Source organism: Neofelis nebulosa, chromosome 7, assembly GCF_028018385.1.
Source record: "Neofelis nebulosa isolate mNeoNeb1 chromosome 7, mNeoNeb1.pri, whole genome shotgun sequence".
NCBI lineage: Eukaryota > Metazoa > Chordata > Mammalia > Carnivora > Felidae > Neofelis > Neofelis nebulosa.
Window position 1 is genome coordinate 101,139,295 of NC_080788.1, and position 22,355 is coordinate 101,161,649.

The window sequence follows — 22,355 nt, forward strand, 5'->3', positions numbered from 1 at the left end:
CATAAATTACATAAATTCCACTATAGGACAAGCACTGTGATGGACACTAGGGGAAAATAGTAAACAAAACAGATATAGTCCCTGACCACATGGAGTTTCCATTTACCGAAAAGTCAGACAATAAACTGATCACTGACTAAACATATAGTTATAAATTGTGTCAGTTTAAGGAAGGAAAATAGTACAATGAGAGACTGTAATAGGGAGATTTAGATTTGGAGATCCAAAGCCTTCCAGCTAGAGAATTTAAAAAAATGTCTTAGGCATAAAGAATATTTTCAAAGCCTCTACGACATAAAAGAACTTAGCATATACTAGGTATTGAAGGAAGGCAAATTTGACCAAAACAAGATGGGATGAAAGAATAAATGGTATGAGAAAACTCTAGGGTAGGCAGTAGCTACATCATAAGCCATACAAGCCAAGAATTATAGATTTTATCTAAGTGCATCAAGTTATGTGGATTTTGAATATGTAAAAACCTTTCATTAACTTAGGCCAACCAACCAACCAACCAACCAGTGGACTCACTCATTTATCCATCCATCCACCATCTGTGTATGGGGTAAACACACACACACACACACACACACACACACACACACACACACACACTTTGAATTTGTAAATATTCTGTTGGAGGTTTGTATAGTTATATAGTAACACTGAAGGGACACCTAAATTGATGAGAGAAACAAAGTTTCCTAGAAGCATTGACACTAGCTGAATATTAAAAGAAAATGAAACTTAGGCAGTGAAGGAAGGCAGAGGAGGCATACAGAGGAAAGAGAACAGCATGTGCAAAGGCACAGTGGCATGAAAGGGCATGCAACTAGAAATGCAAACCCTGACTGGCTACCTGATGATATTAAAGATTACTGTTAATTTTTTAGATGTAATAATAGCATTAATCATGCTCATTTTAAAAGGAGAATCTTTGTATTTCTGAAATACACAGGGAGCGAAACACAGGGAGTTTGAAGCGAAACTATATATTTGGGATTTGCAACAAAATAATAAGGGGTGGGCCAAGAGTGACTGGAACAGGATAGCCATGAGTTGATGGTAGTTGGGTGGAGCCAGGTAATGGATATCAGGAGATTTGTTCTATTCTCCTGTCTACTTTACGGTAAGTTCATAATTCTCTATAATAACACATTACAAAGACAGGAAGGGAGGGGGATAATATAATAAAAATTGGAAGTATTATTTTCATATGATTTCAAATGCTATAAAATAAAATACTAGATCTGGACGATAGTACATCTCAGCAAGTTTCAGCTGTGTGACTAATCAGTCACGTTACTCTCCGGGCCTCAGTGTTCAAATATAATAGCTGTACTACACTAACTTAAATATAATAGTTATATGTTCAAATATAATAGCTGTACTACACTAACTTAAAGGAATTTTAAAATACCACATTTCATGACACTAACAAGTTATGACTCTAATACTAAAATTAATAAAGGCCTATTTTCTTTTTTACTGTATTTTTTCCTTCTTATTCACATATTTTCATTTTCCTTCCAGTCCTTTCTTATTTCCCAATCTACTCTTGTTCTTCTCTTCTTCTAACACTTTCTTTTCCTCTTTCCCATTCTCTCAATAAGCTACCCTCACTTGTAAATTGACCCATTGTTTGGCTCTACCTTTCACCAATTCATCAATATATACACACTTTCTTTTAAGCCATACATGTTTAATCCTTTTTCCATATCATCCTTTTACAGAATTCAGTCCATTTCATTCTGATTCATTCTGTGCCCATTTCCTTTGAAGGCCATTTTTCTTTGCGTTGTGTACTTACGTGGCAACAAACCCTTTCCTAATCCTCATATACAAATGGGAATAAAACAAGGTTGGGGGGACTATGTAGATGGACATGACTATGTACACTATTATGGGCCAATATGGATTATAGATGTAGAAAGTTAAGACACACATACACACACAAAAAACCCTACAACAAAACAAGACTCAAACGGCAAAGGTGTCAAAGGAACTAGGCTGAGGAGAGAAAGCAGGCAGAGAGTCAAAAGAAAGAGAAGGCCACACCACAGGGCAAACTAAGGCCAGACAGTCAGGAAGCAATATAGGGGAAGCAATAAGGAAAGCTTGAAACAAGCAACTCCCACTGAGGACAGGAATCTCATTAAGCTGACACAGGGGCGATTCCCTTGACTGGAGGGTGGACTATATGAACCATGATAGGAATAAAGCTGGGAGCAAGAGACCAGAACACAGGTTCCGTGTAATGACAATGCTATGGAGAACTCTGGCTTAAACCACAAGCAGTTCCAACCTGTGCATATTAGAAAAAAACTAGAACATAGCTCAATCCAAGAAACTGGTCACTGGTAACTGTTAAGGCTCAGAGCCCTTATTAAATTTACAATATAGATTTTGATCAAAATAATGAATGGTCTTCATGAAAAGAATATGTAAATTGCTCCCTTCTTAGAGCTCATACTCGTATTATGTAAAACATTCAAGTATATACTAAATGAATACAAAAATGAACAAGACATAATCCCTACTTTAGAGATATTATAGACTAGTGGATAAGAGAGAAATGTAAGTGAGCAATTACAGAATAGCATTAATCTTATCAAAGAAGTATCAGTAATAATAATGATCATAAATAATTTCAAGCCAGAACGCTTAAGTTCTAGACCAGGCTCCTTCACGTGCCATTTGTGAGACCTTGGGTAGATCGCTTAACTCTGCTAAAACACCGATTCCACTACAAAATGAAGGAGACATCAGCTGAATGAATGACAGTTGAAGCAAATAATGTTTAGGGGAATAACCCTGAAACTACAAAATACTTCAAAAATATAAGCAATAAGAATAAAAAGAAATATAACATGTTAAAAGAAATTTTAAAATGTTATTGAAATTTACTTCCAAATTGTCAACAATCAGATTTATTTACAAGTACAACAATATTTATTCAGATTTCATTTTCTAATAGAAAAAATAAAAATAAAATACAATTTTGTGGCTCCTGGGTAATTTTTAAGCATGAAGTAGACCAGCAGAGCGGGAAGAACTGATTTTGAAGATAAAGGCACAGATGTGAAAAGCTAAAAGCCTGGCATGCAATAATGAAAGGTATCACACTAAACAAAATACAGCATCCTTACGTTTTCCACCAAATAAACTTGACAAAATGTAATGTGAAATGGATTTCATTAGGTTTTTTTCATAGGCTTGAATGTCAAAATATTCTAGGAGAAAGTTAATTCATTGAAATGTCACTGACCTTATGGGTACTGAGCAGGAATGAGGGGAAGTGGGGGAAGGAGCATCACAAAACATATTACCCATATCTGGACTTTGCACGTCCTCATCTTCATCTTCTTGCATTTCTTCAATGTGTGTATTACCTTCCACACGGGATATTATTAATTCAGTATCATGTAACACCAAAAATTCCACTGGCGCTCCCTAGAAATACATGAATTTTTAAAAACATGACTAAAATGTAAGAAAGCATTTTAATAAAAATGTTTTACTTGTTTGATATTAAAATGAAACTAAATCTTTGAACTTCAGTTTTAAAATTAAATACAAGGGGCACCTGGGTGGCTCAGTCAGTTAAGCATCCGACTTCAGCTCAGGTCATGATCATGCGGTCCGTGAGTTTGAGCTTCGTGTCGGGCTCTGTGCTGACAGCTCAGAGCCTGGAGCCTGCTTTGGATTCTGTGTCTCCCTCTCTCTCTGCCCCTCCCCCACTCACACTTTGTCTCTCAAAAATGAATAAATGTTAAAAAAATTTTTTAAATAATATTAAATACAACAAAAAAGGAAATTCCACAATCCCTATAGAAAGTATCCAAAGCATACTTTATATAAAGATAGTGTGCACTACTGAAAAAAAAAAAAAAAATGGGAAAACAGAACTGAAAGCCTCATTTGCTTCTTGTCACAACTACATTATTCAACTGAAGTCTGAAACATTTCACACATAATGTTATGTCCCACCTCAATATAAAAGGGATATGTGCAATTTTATTGCAAACAGGACCAATCAAAATTATTCTGATACTCCACAGAAATATTCAAAATAATATCTCATCCTAAAACAATTCCAGTAAAATATTCAATTGCCTGTTTAGCTAAAAATGTAAAACTAACATCTGCCCCCAGATACTTTAAGAATATTTTAAGACTAGACTATCTAGTCCATTGAGATTAGTTCATTACAATTTCTTTCACTAATACCCAATGATCACATTTTAAAACCATGAAATTTTAGGCCACTAGATTACTTCAGTAAATAATCCCTGATTATAACCATACATTTGAATAAAGCTATAAAATAACTCTACGTGTATGTGTTTTTTGATAGCACATATCTTCATCTTTTTAATATTACATTCAAAGCAAGCAATTTTTCACTTCTACAGAAATATAACGGAATTAAAAGTTTAAGCAACAAAAGTCAAACTAAATTTGTTTGAAATACACATAGATATTGTTGTAGGATATTTTTGTATTCAAATGCAACATTCACACAGGAAAGAACACAAACTTTAAGTATATAGTTTGACCAATTTTTACGAAGTTGATACACTTCTATAATCTCCATGCAGTTGAAGATACAGAACATTATTACCAGCACAGAGGCCACCTTCTTGCCTCTCCCTGTTATTACCCTCCCCCAAAGGTAATCACTAGTCTTTCATCACCATGTACAATTTTGCCAGTTTTTCAATTTGTCTAATGGAACTATATACAGTTTGTACTTTTTTGTGACCACTTGTTTTGCTCAACACTATTTGTGAGGTGTAGATTTAAAAGCAGTTTATTGTGGGGCGCCTGGGTGGCTCAGTCGGTTAAGCGTCCGACTTCGGCTCAGGTTGTGATCTCGCGGTCCGTGAGTTCAAGCCCTGCGTCAGGCTCTGTGCTGACTGCTCAGAGCCTGGAGCCTGTTTCTGATTCTGTGTCTCCCTCTCTCTCTGACCCTCCCCCATTCACACTCTGTCTCTCTCTGTCTCAAAAATAAATAAACGTTAAAAAAAAAAAATAAAAAAAAAATAAAAAAAATAAAAGCAGTTTATTGTTTTTCAATGATGCAATCATTACATGAATATAATAGTATATATGTATGTATGTATGTATGTATCTAATGCATGCGTTTATCCATTATATTGCTCATGGACTTGTGTTATTTACAGCTTGGGACTATTATAAATACTAACTGCTATGAACATTACTGTGGCTGTCTTTTGGTGCACATGTATACGCATTTGTACTTAGGAATGGAATTGCTGGTTCGCATGCTATATGTAGCTGCAGCTCTAGGAAGCACTGCCAGATACTTTTCCAATTTTCGTTGTACCAATTTTCACTCCTACCAGTAGTATACAAAAGTTCTTGTAACTCTACCTTCCTAAGAATCACTTGGTATTGTTACTTTTAAAATGTTTAGCTCATTCTGGTGGGTGAGTATTGGTATCTCTTGTTGTTTTATTTGCATTTCTACCTACAGTTTATTTGCTAATTGGATAGGGGAAATGCATCTTAGGATGGAGAGAATGAATCGTCTCCACCTTAATTCAGTATTCAAATGTGGTATCATTAAGTGAGAAAACCAGACCTCATCCACTTTAAGATAAGATAAAATACAAATAAACCAACATCTTGTCCAAAATGCTTAATGAAGCTAGGCAATCTAACTTCCTGTTTTTAGACAACATAAGGGAACAGAGGAACAAGGTAGATAACAGCAAAAGGAAATGGACAAATCCAGAATGAGGAAAAACTGGCCCCATTTATCTAAAATGTTAGTTGTTGAATCTAGGTAGTAGGTATTTGATTGTTCACTCTATTGTCCTACCTCTTGGTTTGATTTTATAAAAAATGCCAAAGAAAGGAATGAAAAAACTTAGATTTTAAGATTTTAAATTTTAAAAATTTAGATACTAAGAAAGATTCTAGGCATTAATACTATCCTCATAAAACTATGCTAATACACAAAGAACTCTTCTCAAAGCTTCTGAACATGTGTCCTCTCAGCCTAGAACATTCTCTCCCCATATATCCACAGGCATATTCCTTTGCTTTATGGTTACTAATCAGTGAGGTCTTCCAAGTCTACTCTCTCACCTTACCTTGACTTTTTTTTCCATTGTCCTTAACACCATGTGACATTCTACCTATACTGGTTTGTATTTGCCTCCTGCCACTAGTATATTAGCTCCATGAGGGCAAAAATTTGCTTTTGTTCACTGTTATATCCTCAGAGCCTAGGACTGTGCATGAAACAAAGCAGGTATACAATAAATACTTATGGAATGATTGAATGGATGAATAGTGTTTATTGAGCACTTACGAATGTATTGGCCCTGTGCCAATTTAGCACTTTATATATATTTTTTAATATACTGACCCAACTACTCTTTAAATATTGTTATGAACCTTACTTTACAATGAAAAAAAAAAAAAAAAGAGAGACACACACATAGAAATCAAGTAATTTGCCCAGAGTTACAAAGCAGGATTTGAACTAGGCAGTAAGATTCTAGAGCATAAACTCTTAATACTACATTGCTAATCACTGCCATAGGGAAAAAAAAAAAATTGGAAGAACTAATGCAATACTAACAGATATGTTTTATACCTTACTATATATTACAAGGCTTGTAGTGTAGTAATATGAATATACAATACTATCTCTGCAACCACTTCTATACTTTAAGGACCCTCAAAACCTTTACCTGGAAAGAGAGAAAGAAAGAATAATTATACAATCCCAGGATGAATATTACTGCCCTGAGGAGAAGGTTAAAAAAAAAAAAATTGCACTGAACTCAATAAAGAGACTCATAGAAAAGACTATTCTATCCTTTACAGAAAACATCTTTGCAGAGATAGCTATCTTATAACCTATCTTACCTCATACTATACAAAATTTTTTATTTTAACAATTTAAGAAATCAAAACTGGGAAACGAGCAGGAGCTTTAACTTTTCCATAAAACCTACCTCCAAATAATAAATATTACAATTTCTCATTTAAGGATCTTGATCAACTAGGAAAAAAATAGCTTCAGAAAGTATTCTTTCCACGACCTGGCTAAAAAGCAGAGCATACTAGCCACATACTACACACATTTGAACAATACTACAGTGGGTTTTTTTGTTTTTTTTTTTCAACGTTTTTTTTAAATTTATTTTTGGGACAGAGAGAGACAGAGCATGAACGGGGGAGGGGCAGAGAGAGAGGGAGACACAGAATCGGAAACAGGCTCCAGGCTCCGAGCCATCAGCCCAGAGCCTGACGCGGGGCTCGAACTCACGGACCGCGAGATCGTGACCTGGCTGAAGTCGGACGCTTAACCGACTGCGCCACCCAGGCGCCCCAATACTACAGTTTTTAAAATATTTTCATATTTTGTCTTATAAATTCCTAATAAGTTAGATGGGAAGGTTTTATGAATATTTCACAAATGAGAAAATTGAGCTTGGAGAAGTTAACTCATTTTTCTGGTCTCAGAACAAGAAGGAACACAACTCAAGTCTTCTGACTCAACCTAGTATTCATGCCATAGACTTAGGCAAGAGAATTTACGTTTAATCTGTCTGGCAGTTCATAAACATATCAATCAATCTTTAGCATATTTATATGATATTTTGAAATGTTCAGAATTAAAGAGTTCTTAAGAAAAATTTAAGAAAAACATAAGAAAAAAGGGACAATAGCAGAAATTTACAAAGGAAATACAAATGGGAAATAAGCCTTTAAAAATGTTCAAACTCACTAGTAATCAAAGGCATGCAAATTAAAACAAGAGCTTTGTCTATAGAGAAGGTTTTTTTTTAAGATGGTAATGCTCAGTAGGGGCAAAGATTTATGAGGAACAAGAAATTCTAAACCCTGCTGGTTTCTGGAGGGCAATTTGACAATGTATTCTATAAACATCCTTAAAAATTCCCATTTCCTTTGCCAAATTTCACCTCCAAAAATTTAGCCAAAGGAAACAATCAGTGATGTTCAAGACAATGTAAAAAGGCAGGCATCATAGCACAATAGCAAGTAATTAAATATGATTTTATGTGAAAAGTAGGTTATAGAGCATGACCCTAATTTTCTTAAAAATATATATTTTTTTTAAGAAAATGAGGATATATATATATATATACACACACATATATGTATATACATATATACATACATATATATGTATACATATATATGTATGTATATATGTATATATACCTAGTATATATACCTAGGATATATAGATATGGAAATAGACTAACAAATGAGGGAAAATAAATAACACCAAAACGTTAACAGCAATAATCTTTGAATAGTGGCAATTTACAGAATTTCTTCTATAATAAGCATATACTTCTGACCACATGTATTAACTTTCTTTTAATAAACAAACATTGTAGACCAATATATAAAATGACTAACCTCTTCTGCTCTTCTGAAGACCACATTAGCATGTTGAGGAATGTCCACTTCCAAAGAGTCCCTTTTTCAAAATGGAAATAAATGTTTTATATTGCTAATCTGAAGAATCACAGTCATCAGGATGTCAATATGAAAGAGAACTATATGTTCTTATACTGAACACAATTTATGAAAAAAGATTATAATTTAGTGACTCTCAGAAAGTGTAGACATAAAGACAGACCAGATTTGCTAGTCTCCATCTTGATCTAGAACTTCATGTTAGCAAAGTTTAAAGGTCTAAATTTTAATCAAGCTACTAATGAATGCACAGAATTTAGCTCAGCGACTGGCTCTAACTATATGACAATTTACTAGAGATTTGAGTTTATTGACGAGTGAATTTACTGCCATATTTAAAAAACAGAAAAACAGTGTTTTGCTAAATACAGTGACTATACAATGTTTAAGATACCTTAACAAGAGTAGAACTCCCGCTTTCCCCAGAAGACGCCAAGCAACCCATTCTGCAGTTCTTCTGTCAGCTTCATGTGTCGCTTGCTGACTAACAATAAAAACCAGTGGTAATCCTAGTTGCAGATGAACGGTTGAAACCTGTTGAGGGTCTTCAGCAACTTCAGTCTTCATTTAAAAAGAGAACAAAATGTCTTCACTGTGAGGAAATACGGTTCCAACATTTGGATGTAAACTCTAATTCTTATTAATAAAGTCATGAGTAAGAAAACCAAGTCTGTGAAATAAATCCAACATTAACAGAAATCATCTCAGCATTTCCTGAGGTTAAGCTTCCCAATGTACCTATATAGTTCAAGCATTATAAAACTAACATATTTACAAAGAGTTAAACGTGAAATTACAATGACAAGGAATAAGCATATTATAAAGAAATAAACAAACAAAAAACAATAAATAAAACAGTGTGGTACTGATAAATGAAGAGATATTTCAAATGAAATAGAATAACTAAGGAATAAGTCCTTTCACATAAGAATTAAACATGTAATAAATGACACAGAACCATGAGGAACATCTGAGTTTGGACAGCAGCTTGAACATATACATCTAATTTTACTCCCTCAAGAAATCCCAGGAAAACTACAGCGGGGAGATTTTTTTAAAAGAGATAAACATACATATGTGAAGAAAGGAAAAGAGAAAAGGCAAAAAATTTTTGGAAGCTAAGGAACAGAATAATAATGGACTTAGAGTCTAACAAAGCAAACCCATAAGCCATGAGAGAAAGCTAAGAAACAACTCAATTTTAACTGCAGAATCCTACAATTGCTCAAGATCGGTCAGTGCCTGGTATCTCTGGTACTGGGAGAGAAACACTGGAGGGGGAAGTGGCAAAAAGGCTAAAAAATAAAGAGGAATGGGTAAAAGCTTTGGAAAGAAGTTAGATCCAGAGATTCCTCTCCCTGACTCTAAGAGCTTAGGCAACTGTCCCTCCCTCACACCAGAAGAAATCTGGGGGGGACTTCAGGAAAGCTGAAAAGTGTGAATACCACGCCAGAAGAGAGGGGAGTAAGTAACCAAATGCTGAGGCACTCCTAGCTCCCTACCCACTCAGTTCCCAGAATATAGTGGCCAGACTTCTGTCCTCCCAGCAGAAGACTCGAAGATCCTTTTCCAAGAATTGTGAATAACCCCAAGAAAAAATCTGAGTATACTGACATTAGGGTTCATCAAAAAGAAACACCCTATGGAGCTCAGAGTTAACGAGTCTCATCTACATTCTCAGAACTTCCAATCAGCTTTTTAGTTTCATATTCTAACTCACAAACAGATATCCAAGAAGTAACAAACATCTGAGGAAAGCCTCTAACATAAAAGAGACCAGAACAAACAGAAAAATACAGAACATGGAAAAAATACAGACTATTCAGGAGGAAGGTTCAGAAAACTACTTCTCATAAGCTCAAGGTAATGGGAAGATATTGCATCCACAAAGAAATAAAAAATAAAGTTTAATAAATCTGCCAGAAAGTAGAGCAAAAAATGAAAAATGGGAGAGAAAATGTAATAAAGGTGAAGGACTGGTTCAAGAGGTCCAATGTCCAACTAAGAGTCCCAGAAAGAGTGAAGGAAGAAAATAAAAGGGGAGAAATCATCACTGAAATAAATACAAAAGTTTCCTATGACTGAAGGAACATAAATTGCCAGACTGAAAGAGCCCACTGAGTAACCAGAGTGGATAAAAGCACATACACAGGAAGATGTATTCTTGCAAGGTTTGCAATTATTGAGGATTTTTTTAATCCTAAAAGTTTCTAAAGAGAAACTTTTTTCTCTTTAGAGAAACAGTATTTACCGATGGTAGGCGGAATCCTAAAATGGCCCCCAAGATTCCCAGCATACAAATCTTGTATAATCCCAATTCCTAGGATAGCCATTCCCTTAATTAGGTTACATTATAGAAGACTGTCATAGCACAATGCAGCCAGAGCCCTGCTGGCTCTGAAGGAGGAAGCAGCAATTTTTTGAGAAGACCATGTGGCGAGGACCTGAGAATAGCCTATAGGAACTGAGAGCAACACCAGCCAACAAGCAGCAGGAAAGTGGAGACATCTTACAACCACATGCAACTGAATTATACCAAAGCTCGAATGGGTAGAACAGCATGAAGGAATAGAAAGACCTGTTTTCTTCTTTGTGTATTTGGAGAACAATAAGTAATTTAGCATTATAAAGTGAAAAGGAGGAACAAGCAATAAGGATGGAGATCTAGCAAGGGCCCAAATTATTAAAAACCATTATATCCTCCAAAGAAAGTAGGGCTTTCTTCTGTAAGTAAACTGAAATCATTTAGAAACTGTAAGATGGGTGCCTGTGTTGGTCAGCCAGTTAAGCGTCTAACTCTTGATTTTGGGGCCTAGGTCATGATCTGGCAGTCGTGAGATCGAGCCCCACTTCAGGCTCTGTGTTGAGCATGTAGCCTGCTTAAGAGTCTCTCTCTCCCTCTGCCCCCTCCGCTGCCCACACATGCATGTGCACACACACACTCTCTCTCAAAAAAAAAAAAATTATAAAAAAATAAACTTATAAGAAATATTGTAACATGTGTTTAAAAATATTACTCTGACAGCAATAGTGAGTATAAACTCAACATGAGTAAAAAAAAAAAAAAAAAAAGGGAAGACTAGAGACTAGATCAGTTACTATTACTAAAATAGGACATGAGAGTTGGTGAAAACTTCAATTAAGGCATTAGCTGTTAGAATGAATTCAAAAGATATCTAGGTTGTAAAATTATAGAGGTGGGGAGATGCAGAAAATGAGAATGATTTCCCAGGTTTCTGTTACTAATGACTAGACAGTAAATTAACAAAGATAATGGAGAAAGAACAGATGGTGGAGAAGGACAACACATTGATGTTGGACATATTGAGCTTAAGGAGAGATACAGCTAATTAGTAGTTAGATATATGGGTCAGAAAGTCCAAAGAAAAATTTGACCTGAAAGTTCTGATTATCAAATCAGTGTAGTTAATGCTATAAAAACAGATAAGATCACTTGGAGGGTATATTCTTAGCATCTATCACTGTGTATATAGAAAAGTATTCTAAAACCTAATGGCTTCAAATCACAAGAATCACTTATTTTGTTCATATATTTGCAAGCTCATCTCTTCTCCATATGGCATTAGCAGGGCGCCTGGACTGGATGCTGGAGTTTGGCTTTAAAGATGGATCATTCATTGGCTAGCAAGCTGATGCTGACTATAGGAGCTCAGCCATCGCTGTGCACTAGGGGCCTCAATTCCTTTTCACTAGAATTTCTCCTCAGATTTAATCTCACAGCATGGTACCTGGGTTTCAAGAATGAGCAACCAAAAAGAACAAAGGAGAAGCACAAGGCATTTTGTGACATATAGCCTCAGGAGTTACACATCATCACTTCAGCCCCATTCCACTGGTGAAGGCAGTCACAGAGGCCCAACCAGTGTCAAGGAGAAGGGCACAGACTCCACTGGATAGGCACAGTGATAAGGTTAGCTTATGGATAAGGAGATGCTTATGGAATGGGAGATATTGTTATTTCCATCTTTGGAATATACAATCAAAGTCTGATGGGATAGGGCTTTGGAGGTCTTGGAGAGAGGAACCAGTGTATTTTGCAAGTAGGAGAGATGTGAATTGTTATGGTCAGTAGTCTACCCTCTGGCTGTAACAATTCACACCTCCCCCCACCCATATGCAAAACACACTTATCTCAAAGATTCTCAGGCTTCATCCCATCAGACTTTTGAGGATCAATGCAAAGTCTAAGATCTCATCCTCTACATTCAGGTCCAGGTGTTGATGAAGTTCCTCTAGTGTGGTCCCAAGGATAGAGGACCTTCAGAACTGTTCTCAGTCTGAAGACCTATGAACTAAAGAGATAAATTATTTGTCCCTAATACATACTCAACAATGACTGAGCAGGCACGGGATGAGGGCTATATACACTCCTGTTTCAAAGGAGAGAAAAAGGAGGCACACAGTAGTCATTAGGACACAGGGTTCTTTAGTCCATCCAGGTACATGTTGCCAGTTAATTGATTATGGCTGAGTCCTACTCCCTAAGGGTTGTTCTCTGAGGCTTTTAATGATAAACTCTGGGCCCTCTGTCCCCCAGCTCATCCTTTCTTTTTTTTTTTTTTTTTTCAATATATGAAATTTATTGTCAAATTGGTTTCCATACAACACCCAGTGTTCATCCCAAAAGGTGCCCTCCTTAATACCCATCACCCACCCTCCCCGCCCTCCCACCCCCCATCAACCCTCAGTTTGTTCTCAGTTTTTAAGAGTCTCTTATGCTTTGGCTCTCTCCCACTCTAGCCTCTTTTTTTTTTTTCCCTTCCCCTCCCCCATGGGTTTCTGTTAAGTTTCTCAGGATCCACATAAGAGTGAAACCATACGGTATCTGTCTTTCTCTGTATGGCTTATTTCACTTAGCATCACACTTTCCAGTTCCATCCACGTTGCTACAAAGGGCCATATTTCATTCTTTCTCATTGCCACGTAGCACTCCATTGTGTATATAAACCACAATTTCTTTATCCATTCATCAGTTGATGGACATTTAGGCTCTTTCCATAATTTGGCTATTGTTGAGAGTGCTTCTATAAACATTGGGGTACAAGTGCCCCTATGCATCAGTACTCCTGTATCCCTTGGGTAAATTCCTAGCGGTGCTACTGCTGGGTCATAGGGTAGGTCTATTTTTAATTTTTTGAGGAACCTCCGCATTGTTTTCCAGAATGCCCAGCTCATCCTTTCTAGTTTACAAAAAAAAGGTGCTGTGTTTGCAGCTGAGTAGATTTCTCAGCCTGTTCCTGCTGATAGAAATTTGGGGATCCAAAGAACTCTTCATTTTGTGCTGTTTCTGTGCTGTGCTGTGTCCCTTTCTGTATAAGCTGGTGTAATTCTTTTAAAAACTTGTAGTTTCATGGGGCACCTGGGTGGCTCAGTTGGTTAAACGGCTGACTTCGGCTCAGGTCATGATCTCGCAGTCCGTGGGTTCGGGTCCCGCATCGGGCTCTGTGCTGACAGCTCAGAGCCTGGAGCCTGTTTCAGATTCTGTGTCTCCCTCTCTCTGACCCTCCCCCGTTCATGCTCTGTCTCTCTCTGTCTCAAAAATGAATAAACGTTAAAAAAAAATTTTTTTAAACTTGTAGTTTCTTAATCATAAAAGCTATAATCCATTCCATTAGACAAAAGACAAAATCAAAAAAGTCCTTGATAGATAGAAAAAGTAACAGATTATTACCATAAAAATTGCAATTAGTAATTTTATATATCCATAAAAATACTATGTACTTTATGTAAAATATTATAGTAATATATATTTTAGAAAACAGTATAATATATATTTTATATAAAATACATGTTTTATAGTTGATATTTTTATAAAATATTTTATATTTTTATAATATATAGTATATTATGTAAAATATATATTTTTACATAAAATACATAAAATATTTTATATTTTTTATAAAATATTTTATGTATTTTATGTAAAAATATATAAATTGTTAAAAGAGAACATACAAAAGTAACAAAACACTCCTGTATTGGGGGGATTACCAATATTTTTCTAAAATTCATATGTTACTATTAAATTACTTAGAAATTAATTTTCAAAAAAGGATATAAAGGCAAAATGGATTGTAAGAGATGCTATCAACTACTATACACCTATACCTTGGATAAACTAGAAGATGTGGATAAATTCCCAGACACATACAACTGAATATGTAGAAATAGAAAATCTGAACAGACATATAACAAGGAGATTGAATCAGTAATCAAAAACCTCCCAACAAAGAAAAGCCCAGGCCCAGATGGCTTCACTGAAGAATTCTATCAAACATTAAAGAAGAATTAATGCAAATCCTTCACAAACTCTTCCCAAAAAGAGAACACTTCCAAACTCACTGTAGGAGGCCAACTACTTTGATACCAAAGCCAGGCAAGATACTGCAAGGAAACTGCAAGAAAATATCCCTGACGAATACTGATGCAAATATCCTCAACAAAGTACTTGTAAACTGAATTCAACAGCACATTAAAAAAAACTAAACCCATTAGCCAGTAGAATTTATCCCTGGGATGAAGGGTGGTTCAAAATCAATCCATGTAATATACTACATTAGGAGGACAAAGGACAAAAATCACAAGATCATCTCAACTGATGAAGAAAAAGTATTTGATCAAATTTAACAGTCTTTCATGACAAAAACATTCAACAAACTAAGAAGAGAAGATTACCTCAACATAATAAATGTTATATATGAAAAGCCCACAGCTAAAATCATACTCAAAAGTGACAAACTGAGAGCTTTTCCTCTAAGATCAGGAACAAGGCAATGATGCCCACTCTTGCCACTTCTGTTTAACATAGCAATTAGTTAACAGAGCAATGAGGCAAATCAATCAATCACTCAATAATAAATAAATAGCATACAATTAAAAAAGAAAAAGCAAAATTACCTCTGTAGACAGATGACATGATCTTCTATGCAGAAAACCCTAAAGATTCCACAAAAAGTACCGTCCAAACTAATGAATGAATTCAACAAAGTTGCACGATATAAAATTAACACTGAGAAATCAGTTGTGTTTCTATGCACTAACAAGGAGCTATCCAAAAAGGAAACTAAGAAAATAATCCCATTTATAATAGCATCAAAAAGAATAAAATACTTAGGAATAAGTTCAACCAAGAAAGCAAAAGACTTATACAGTGAAAACTATAAAACATTGCTAGAAGAAATTAAAGAAGATGCAAATAAACGTAAAGACATCCCAATCATGTTTGTGGGCTAGATTTAATATTGTTAAAATGTCCATACTACCCAAAGTCATCTACAAATTCAATGCAATCCTTATCAAAATCCCAGTGGCATTTTTACAGAAACAGAAAAAAAAATCCTAAAATTCATGTGGAATCTCAAGGGACACCAAATAGCCAAAAAAATCTTAAGAAAAAATAAAGCTGGAGGCCTCACAACTCCTGATTTCAAAACATACTGCATTTAAACACAGACCAGTAGAACAGAATAGAGAGCCCAGAAATAAGCTCTTGCATACATGGTCAAATGATCTTTGACAAGGGAACCAAGGCTATACAGTGGGTAAAAGAAAGTCTCTTCAACAAATGGTGCTGGGAAAACTAGATATCCACATGCAAAAGAATTAAGAAATTTTCATCTTATACCCATACAAAAATAACTCAAGATGAACTAGCAACCTAAATGAAACTATAAAACTCCTAGAAGAAAATGTAGGGGAAAGCCTTATGACACTAGAACACAAATGATTTCTTGGAAATGACATGCAACAAAAGCAAAAATAGACAAATAGAACTACATGCAAACACGTCTGCACTGTGGGACGAAATAATCAAAAAGGGAGAAAATACTGCAAGCCATTATCAGATAAGGGGTTAATATCCAGAATAAAGAACTACAACTTAACAACAACAACAACAACAACAACAAAATAACAACTTAAAAAAGGGCAAAGGACTGGAATAGACATTTCTCCAAAGAAGATATACAAATGACCAACAGGCATATGAAAAACTTAACTGATCATCGGGGATATGCAAAGTAAAACCACAGTGAGATTATCAAAACCATTAGAATGGCTAATATTAAAACAACAATAACACAAAATAACAAGAATTGGCAAGGATGCGGAGAGATTAAAAACTCTTGCACACAGTTGATGGGCATGTAAAATGATGTAGCCACTATATAGAAAAGTATGAAGTTTGCTCAAAAAATTAAAAACAGAACTACCATATGATCCAGCAAGTTCATTTCTGGTATATATCCAAAAGAATTAAAAGCAAGATCTCAAAAGAGAGATTTGCAAACCCATCTTCACTGCAGCATTATTCACAATGGCCAAGATGTGGAAGCAACCTACTCATCAATGATAAATCAATAAACAAAATGTTATACATAACACCTCAAGAAGGGAGGTGGGTGTGGGGATGGGTTAAATAGGTGATGGGGATTAAGGAGTATACTTGTTGTGATAAACACCAAGTGATGTATGGAAGTGTTGAATCACTATATTGTACACCTGAAACTAATATTACATTGTATGTTAACTAACTAGAATGTAAATAAAAAGTTTTTTTTAAGAATGCCAATATTCACAACATAGAAAAAAAGAAGGTAATCCTGACAAATACTACAACATGGATGAACCTTGAGGACATTATGCTAAGTGAAATAAGCCAATTACAAAAAGACAAATACTACATGATTCCACTTATATGAGGTCTCTAAAGTAATCCAATCAATAGAAACAGAAAGCAGAATGATTGCCAAGGCTGGAGAGATGGGGAAATGGGGAGCTGCTTCTTAATGGGTACAGAGTTTCATTCATTCAAGATGAAAAAGTTCTAGAGATCTGTTGTACAACAATATGCATAGAGTCAACAATACTGTTTTATACACTTATAAGAGGGTAAATTTATGTTATGTATTTTTTGCCACAATAAAAAAAAGGAAATGAGGCAATAATAAAAGGAGCCAACACCCTGCTATATATAATGCTGCACACTGCCACATGAGTCTTCAAGGAATAAGAGAAGCTAAATGAACAAACCGTAATAGCATCCTTCTAATTACCTACAGAAAAGAGTAGGTTTAACTTAATTCAAGTGTCTTGAATCTGAGACAGAGAGCTTTCTCAGATGCACAAACGAAAAATTAACATTTTCAGATAAATTATACTACATTTTTATCTGTTTTTAAACATTTTATCAGATATTTGGACTTGAAGAGTCTCCTTGGTATCCAGATAAAAGCTTTATTTCTATATACCAGAATAAATTGAATCCAATATAGAGAAACCCATCAGCATCTAAAATGTTTTTGGTATTAGCCAACAGGACAATAACCAAATCATCTATCTATCTTCAACATTGGGAACCTTAAGAAGGCACCTAGGTAACTCCATACCTGCCAGAATGTCTCTTAATCAATTCAAGATTGAAACCCACTTAAAAATTCTATGTTCAAGATTTATTTTCAGTTTGTGAGGATTAAAATGACATGCCCACAACCTGATTATAAGACATAGTTGTGTTATATATCTACAATTAAGTATACAAGCACTCTATCTTCTTAATACACACACACACACACTCCCAATCTTCACCTATTTTCACATGCTTAGAAGTGAAATAATAATGTCAATCATTGCAATGATCAAGCACACAAAAAGTCTGCAAAAAAGTCCAAATCCCATTTTATAGTTTTATTAATGTTTACAGATAATGTAAACACATGAATTATCTCATATTCTGGACCCACAAGCCTAGGCTAGTTTACAAGACACCTTACTAATCATACAAAACCTAACTATGATTGAACCCCAAAAGCCTGTATATAGATTAATGTGGAAGACAATAAAGGAGGAATGGTTAAGAGAAATGTGAGAGGGGAGGATGAGTATCAGTGGGGTTGTGAGAAAATAAGAACAAAGTAAGAAACACTACCAAAGTAAACTACTACTAAGTCTTATTGTTAAGAACTTGTAAGAAGTAATTAAATTTAGGTACTAACTTCAAGGACCTCTCTATTGCCACCCCCATCCCCTGTTCTAGCTTACTATACCATCAAAAGGCATAAACCAGGTACATCAAATCTTGTTCTAAGAGGTGTTTTCTGTCAGTGTTTGGCCTTTGTTTTTTAACCTCCAGTGTTTTCTCCAAGAACAAAAACAACCTCAAATACTGATGTAGCCAAATGTTTAAAATACCAAGATGGAAAAGTGACCAAACTAGCTCAGAACCCTTTATCATCTTCCCATTCCTGCAGGGGTAAGCTTTAGCCATCCCACCAAGAGTCACAGGGAACCTTACATCAAGGCTTGTCTCCCTTTTCTGTACTTTGCATTCATTTGCTCTGTTCGGATGGGGACAAATCCACTAATCTGTGCTTTTGGACTGCCAAGGCTTTCTAGGCTGACACCAAGGTTTAGATTCTCAGCCTAGCTCTCCAACATAGCACTGATTTTCAGTTCTGTCTTTCTGATCTTTCTTGGCTCCATGCTACTGGCCATTCCTACCTATCCCTGTGTTTAGCCAGGCTTCTGGAACCTCTGCCTGAATCCTACATCTCAGTTACCTAGTTATCTAAGGGAAGTAAGATGCTGAGGCAATAAGACACTGAGGCATCATTTTGTGAGAGGGTTGAAACAAACTGCAATTTAGCTTACTTATTTTTTTAACTAGTACCTATTTTTTATTTACTATGAAAAATGGTACATGTACACCAAAGTAGAATGAATACTAAATAATGAGGAATATAATGACCTCCACACAGTACCCATTACACAGTTCCAATAGTTGTACACTTCTTGTTTTTTTTGTTTTGGTTTTTTTTTTTTAATATATATAATTTATTGTCAAGTTAGCTAACATACAGTATATACAGTGTACTCTTAGCTTCAGGGGTATATTCCTGTGATTCATCACTTACATACAACACCCAGTGCTCATCCCAACAAGTGCCCCCCTCGATGTCCATCACCCATTTGCCCCCTTCCTCCCACCCCCACCAACCCTCAGGTCGTTCTCTGTATTTAAGAGTCTCTTATGGTTTGCCTCCCTCTCTGTAACTATTTTTTTTCTTCCCCCACGGTCTTCTGTTGTTTCTCAAATTCCACAAATGAGTGAAAACATATGAAATCTGTCTTTCTCTGACTGACTTATTTCACTTAGCATAATACCCTCCAGTTCCATCCATGTTGTTGCATATGGCAAGATTTCATTCTTTTTCATCGCTGAATAGTATTCCATTGTATATATACCCCATCTTCTTTATCCATTCATCAGTTGATGGACATTTGAGCTCTTTCCATAATTTGGCTATTGTTGATAGTGCTGCTATAAACATTGGGGTATATGTGCCCCTATGAATCAGCATTTTTGTATTCTTTGGATACAATAGCACTAGTAGTGCTAATGCTGGGTTGTAAGGTAATTCTTTTTTTTTTTAAGTTTATTTATTTTGAGAGAGAGTGAGTGGGGGAGGGGCAGAGAAAGAGGGAGAGAGAGAATCCCAAGCAGGCTCCACATTGTCAGCGTGCAGAGCCTGATGCAGGGCTTGAACTTACAAACCACGACATCATGACCTGAGCCAAAGTCAAGAGTCGGACGTTTAACCAACTGAGCCACACAGGCTGCCCTTAGGGTAATTCTATTTTGAATTTTTTGAGGAACTTCCACACTGTTTTCCAGAGTGGCTATACCAGGAAACAAACTCCAATTTAGAAGGGACTTGGATTGACTAGTATTACTAGTATTACTAGTAATTACTTTTGGGTGAATAGTGGCTTGGAGCAGGGGCACCTGCTCTGCACAGTTCTAGGAGTGCCATTTACCTTGTTCTTTCTAGAACGTATGTTTCAGGAGCTGCCATTCACATATAATATAATACAAATGGTGTACATGGCATCGTGCTTTCAAGGAAGGCCACATTTCACTGAATACCAAGTCATTATGAAATCTTCAGAGTTTTTGTTTTTTAATGTCAAAACTAGCATTACAGGGGCACCTGGATGGCTCAGTCGGTTGAGCATCTGACTTCGGCTCAGGTCATCATCTCACGGTCTGTGAGTTCAAGCACATCAGGCTCCGTGCTGACAGCTCAGAGCCTGGAGCCTGCTTCAGATTCTGTGTCTCCCTCTCTCTCTCCTCCCCGGCTCATGCTGTGTGTGCTTGTGTCTCAAAAATAAACATTAAAAAAAATTTAAAAACTAACTTTCCATAATTTCTGATAAGTACATATAGTAAAGTGAAGTAAGACCAGAGAATTGCCCTCCTCATTATCTATCTTTTAAAAAAAAAAGTTTTAAAACATAGCAAAACAAAACTAATAAGCAGAAACTTTAGGAATGGGACAGGACTTCAAGCCAGAATGTGGTAGTCAAAAAAGGAAATGCATATTTTTAGTAAAACTTGGGATTAGTTCTAGTCCTGCCTCAAAGAGCAAAAGTAGTACTGGTGAGTAGACAAAATCCTGAGAATTCTTAGTAATATTTCTGCATTGGGTAAAAAGGAAAGGAGTCTAGAGAGAACTGAGGCTTGTGAAGAACTGAACGTGAGCTGGTGTCTTTCTCAGGGTTCTATGCTGAAATGGAAGACAAAACAAATTCAGGGGATATTCTCTCCAAGGAAGTAAGAAATATGCCCCCTCTGCCATGTGAAAGGAAAGGAAAAAGATTTATATACCGCTTTAAAAAAAAAAATATTTGAAGGCAAAATCCAACCAAACAAAAACTGACTCAAAATAAACTCCGGAATGAAGCCAGTAAAACTGGGGCTGATAAACTCTGAATCTATTTAAATGTAGAAGAAAAGCTTTTATAAGAGGAGGGAATTATAGTTACAAAATAAAATACAAGTATTACAAACCTTAATAATTAAAAATAACATAAAACTAACAAAAATCAGAGGGGTAAGAGGAGGGCCGCCTGGGTGGCTCAGTCGGTTAAGTGTCTGACTTGGGCTCAGATCATGATCTCACAGTTCGTGGGTTCGAGCCCCACGTGGGGCTCTGTGCTGACACCTCAGGTCCCGAAGCCTGCTTCAGATTCTGTGTCTCCCTCTCTCTCTGCCCCTCCCCCACTGGCACTCTGTCTCTCTCTTAAAAATAAATAAACATTAAAAAAATGAAAGAAGGGTAAGAGGAGCTAAGATGGAAATAAATATATTAACTTGATTTTCTCATTTTTCACAGCAAAAAGTAGATCAATTCTATCTAAAATGAAAATGTGTAGTTTTTTAAAAAAATAATTAGTTTCTTAATGTTTTTCATAATCATTTTCAACATTCAAAACATTTCCTAAAGAGCCCACAAATGAACAAATGATATATCAAAATTTCCGTAATCCCTCTTTTCACATCACCTTCTTTTTCCTCTGCTGAATACAAGTAAGAATATAAATTTCTTAGTATAAAGTAGCACATACAATAGGATGTGTCCATTAATCCACACACCCACAGACACTGTATGTATCTATATGGATACAGACTGGTGTGATGGTCCTCTGACTTCTAATATTTCTGAGTGCCAGGATTAGATGGCTTAAAAAATTTTTTTTCTTTATATTTTGCCACACTGTTTGGATTATTTATAATACACATGCATCATTTTTATTTACAAAGGAAGTACTCAGTAAGAAGGCCTACTGAAGGTTTTGTGCATGCTCAGGACAATCCTTCAAACTTTCAGAGAGAAAGGTCTGATGATCACCATCTCTATAAATTCTTCCCAGCTAGCACTAAGGAAAGTGGGGCACCAGAAATGCTATAGCCCAATATTTACCAACTTTTAAAGTAGCCATCAAAACATTCACAAAAGAAGTCTTTCCTAACCATGATATGATCTTTGTGATCTTGGAGTGGT

The 22,355-nt window shown here is 35.8% G+C and overlaps 1 protein-coding gene across 5 annotated transcripts in view; it reads right to left on the reverse strand.

The window, feature by feature from the left end:
* Nucleotides 1-22,355, reverse strand: part of TXNDC16 (thioredoxin domain containing 16) — a 136,784-nt gene that overhangs the window by 55,158 nt on the left and 59,271 nt on the right. For all 5 annotated transcript variants that reach the window (XM_058739056.1, XM_058739054.1, XM_058739055.1 and 2 more), the window contains 3 exons: nt 8,888-9,054; nt 8,434-8,494; nt 3,330-3,453 (listed from right to left, as the gene is read on the reverse strand). In XM_058739056.1, the coding sequence (XP_058595039.1) occupies nt 3,330-3,453; nt 8,434-8,494; nt 8,888-9,054 (352 nt within the window). The remainder of the gene's footprint in view (nt 1-3,329; nt 3,454-8,433; nt 8,495-8,887; nt 9,055-22,355) is intronic.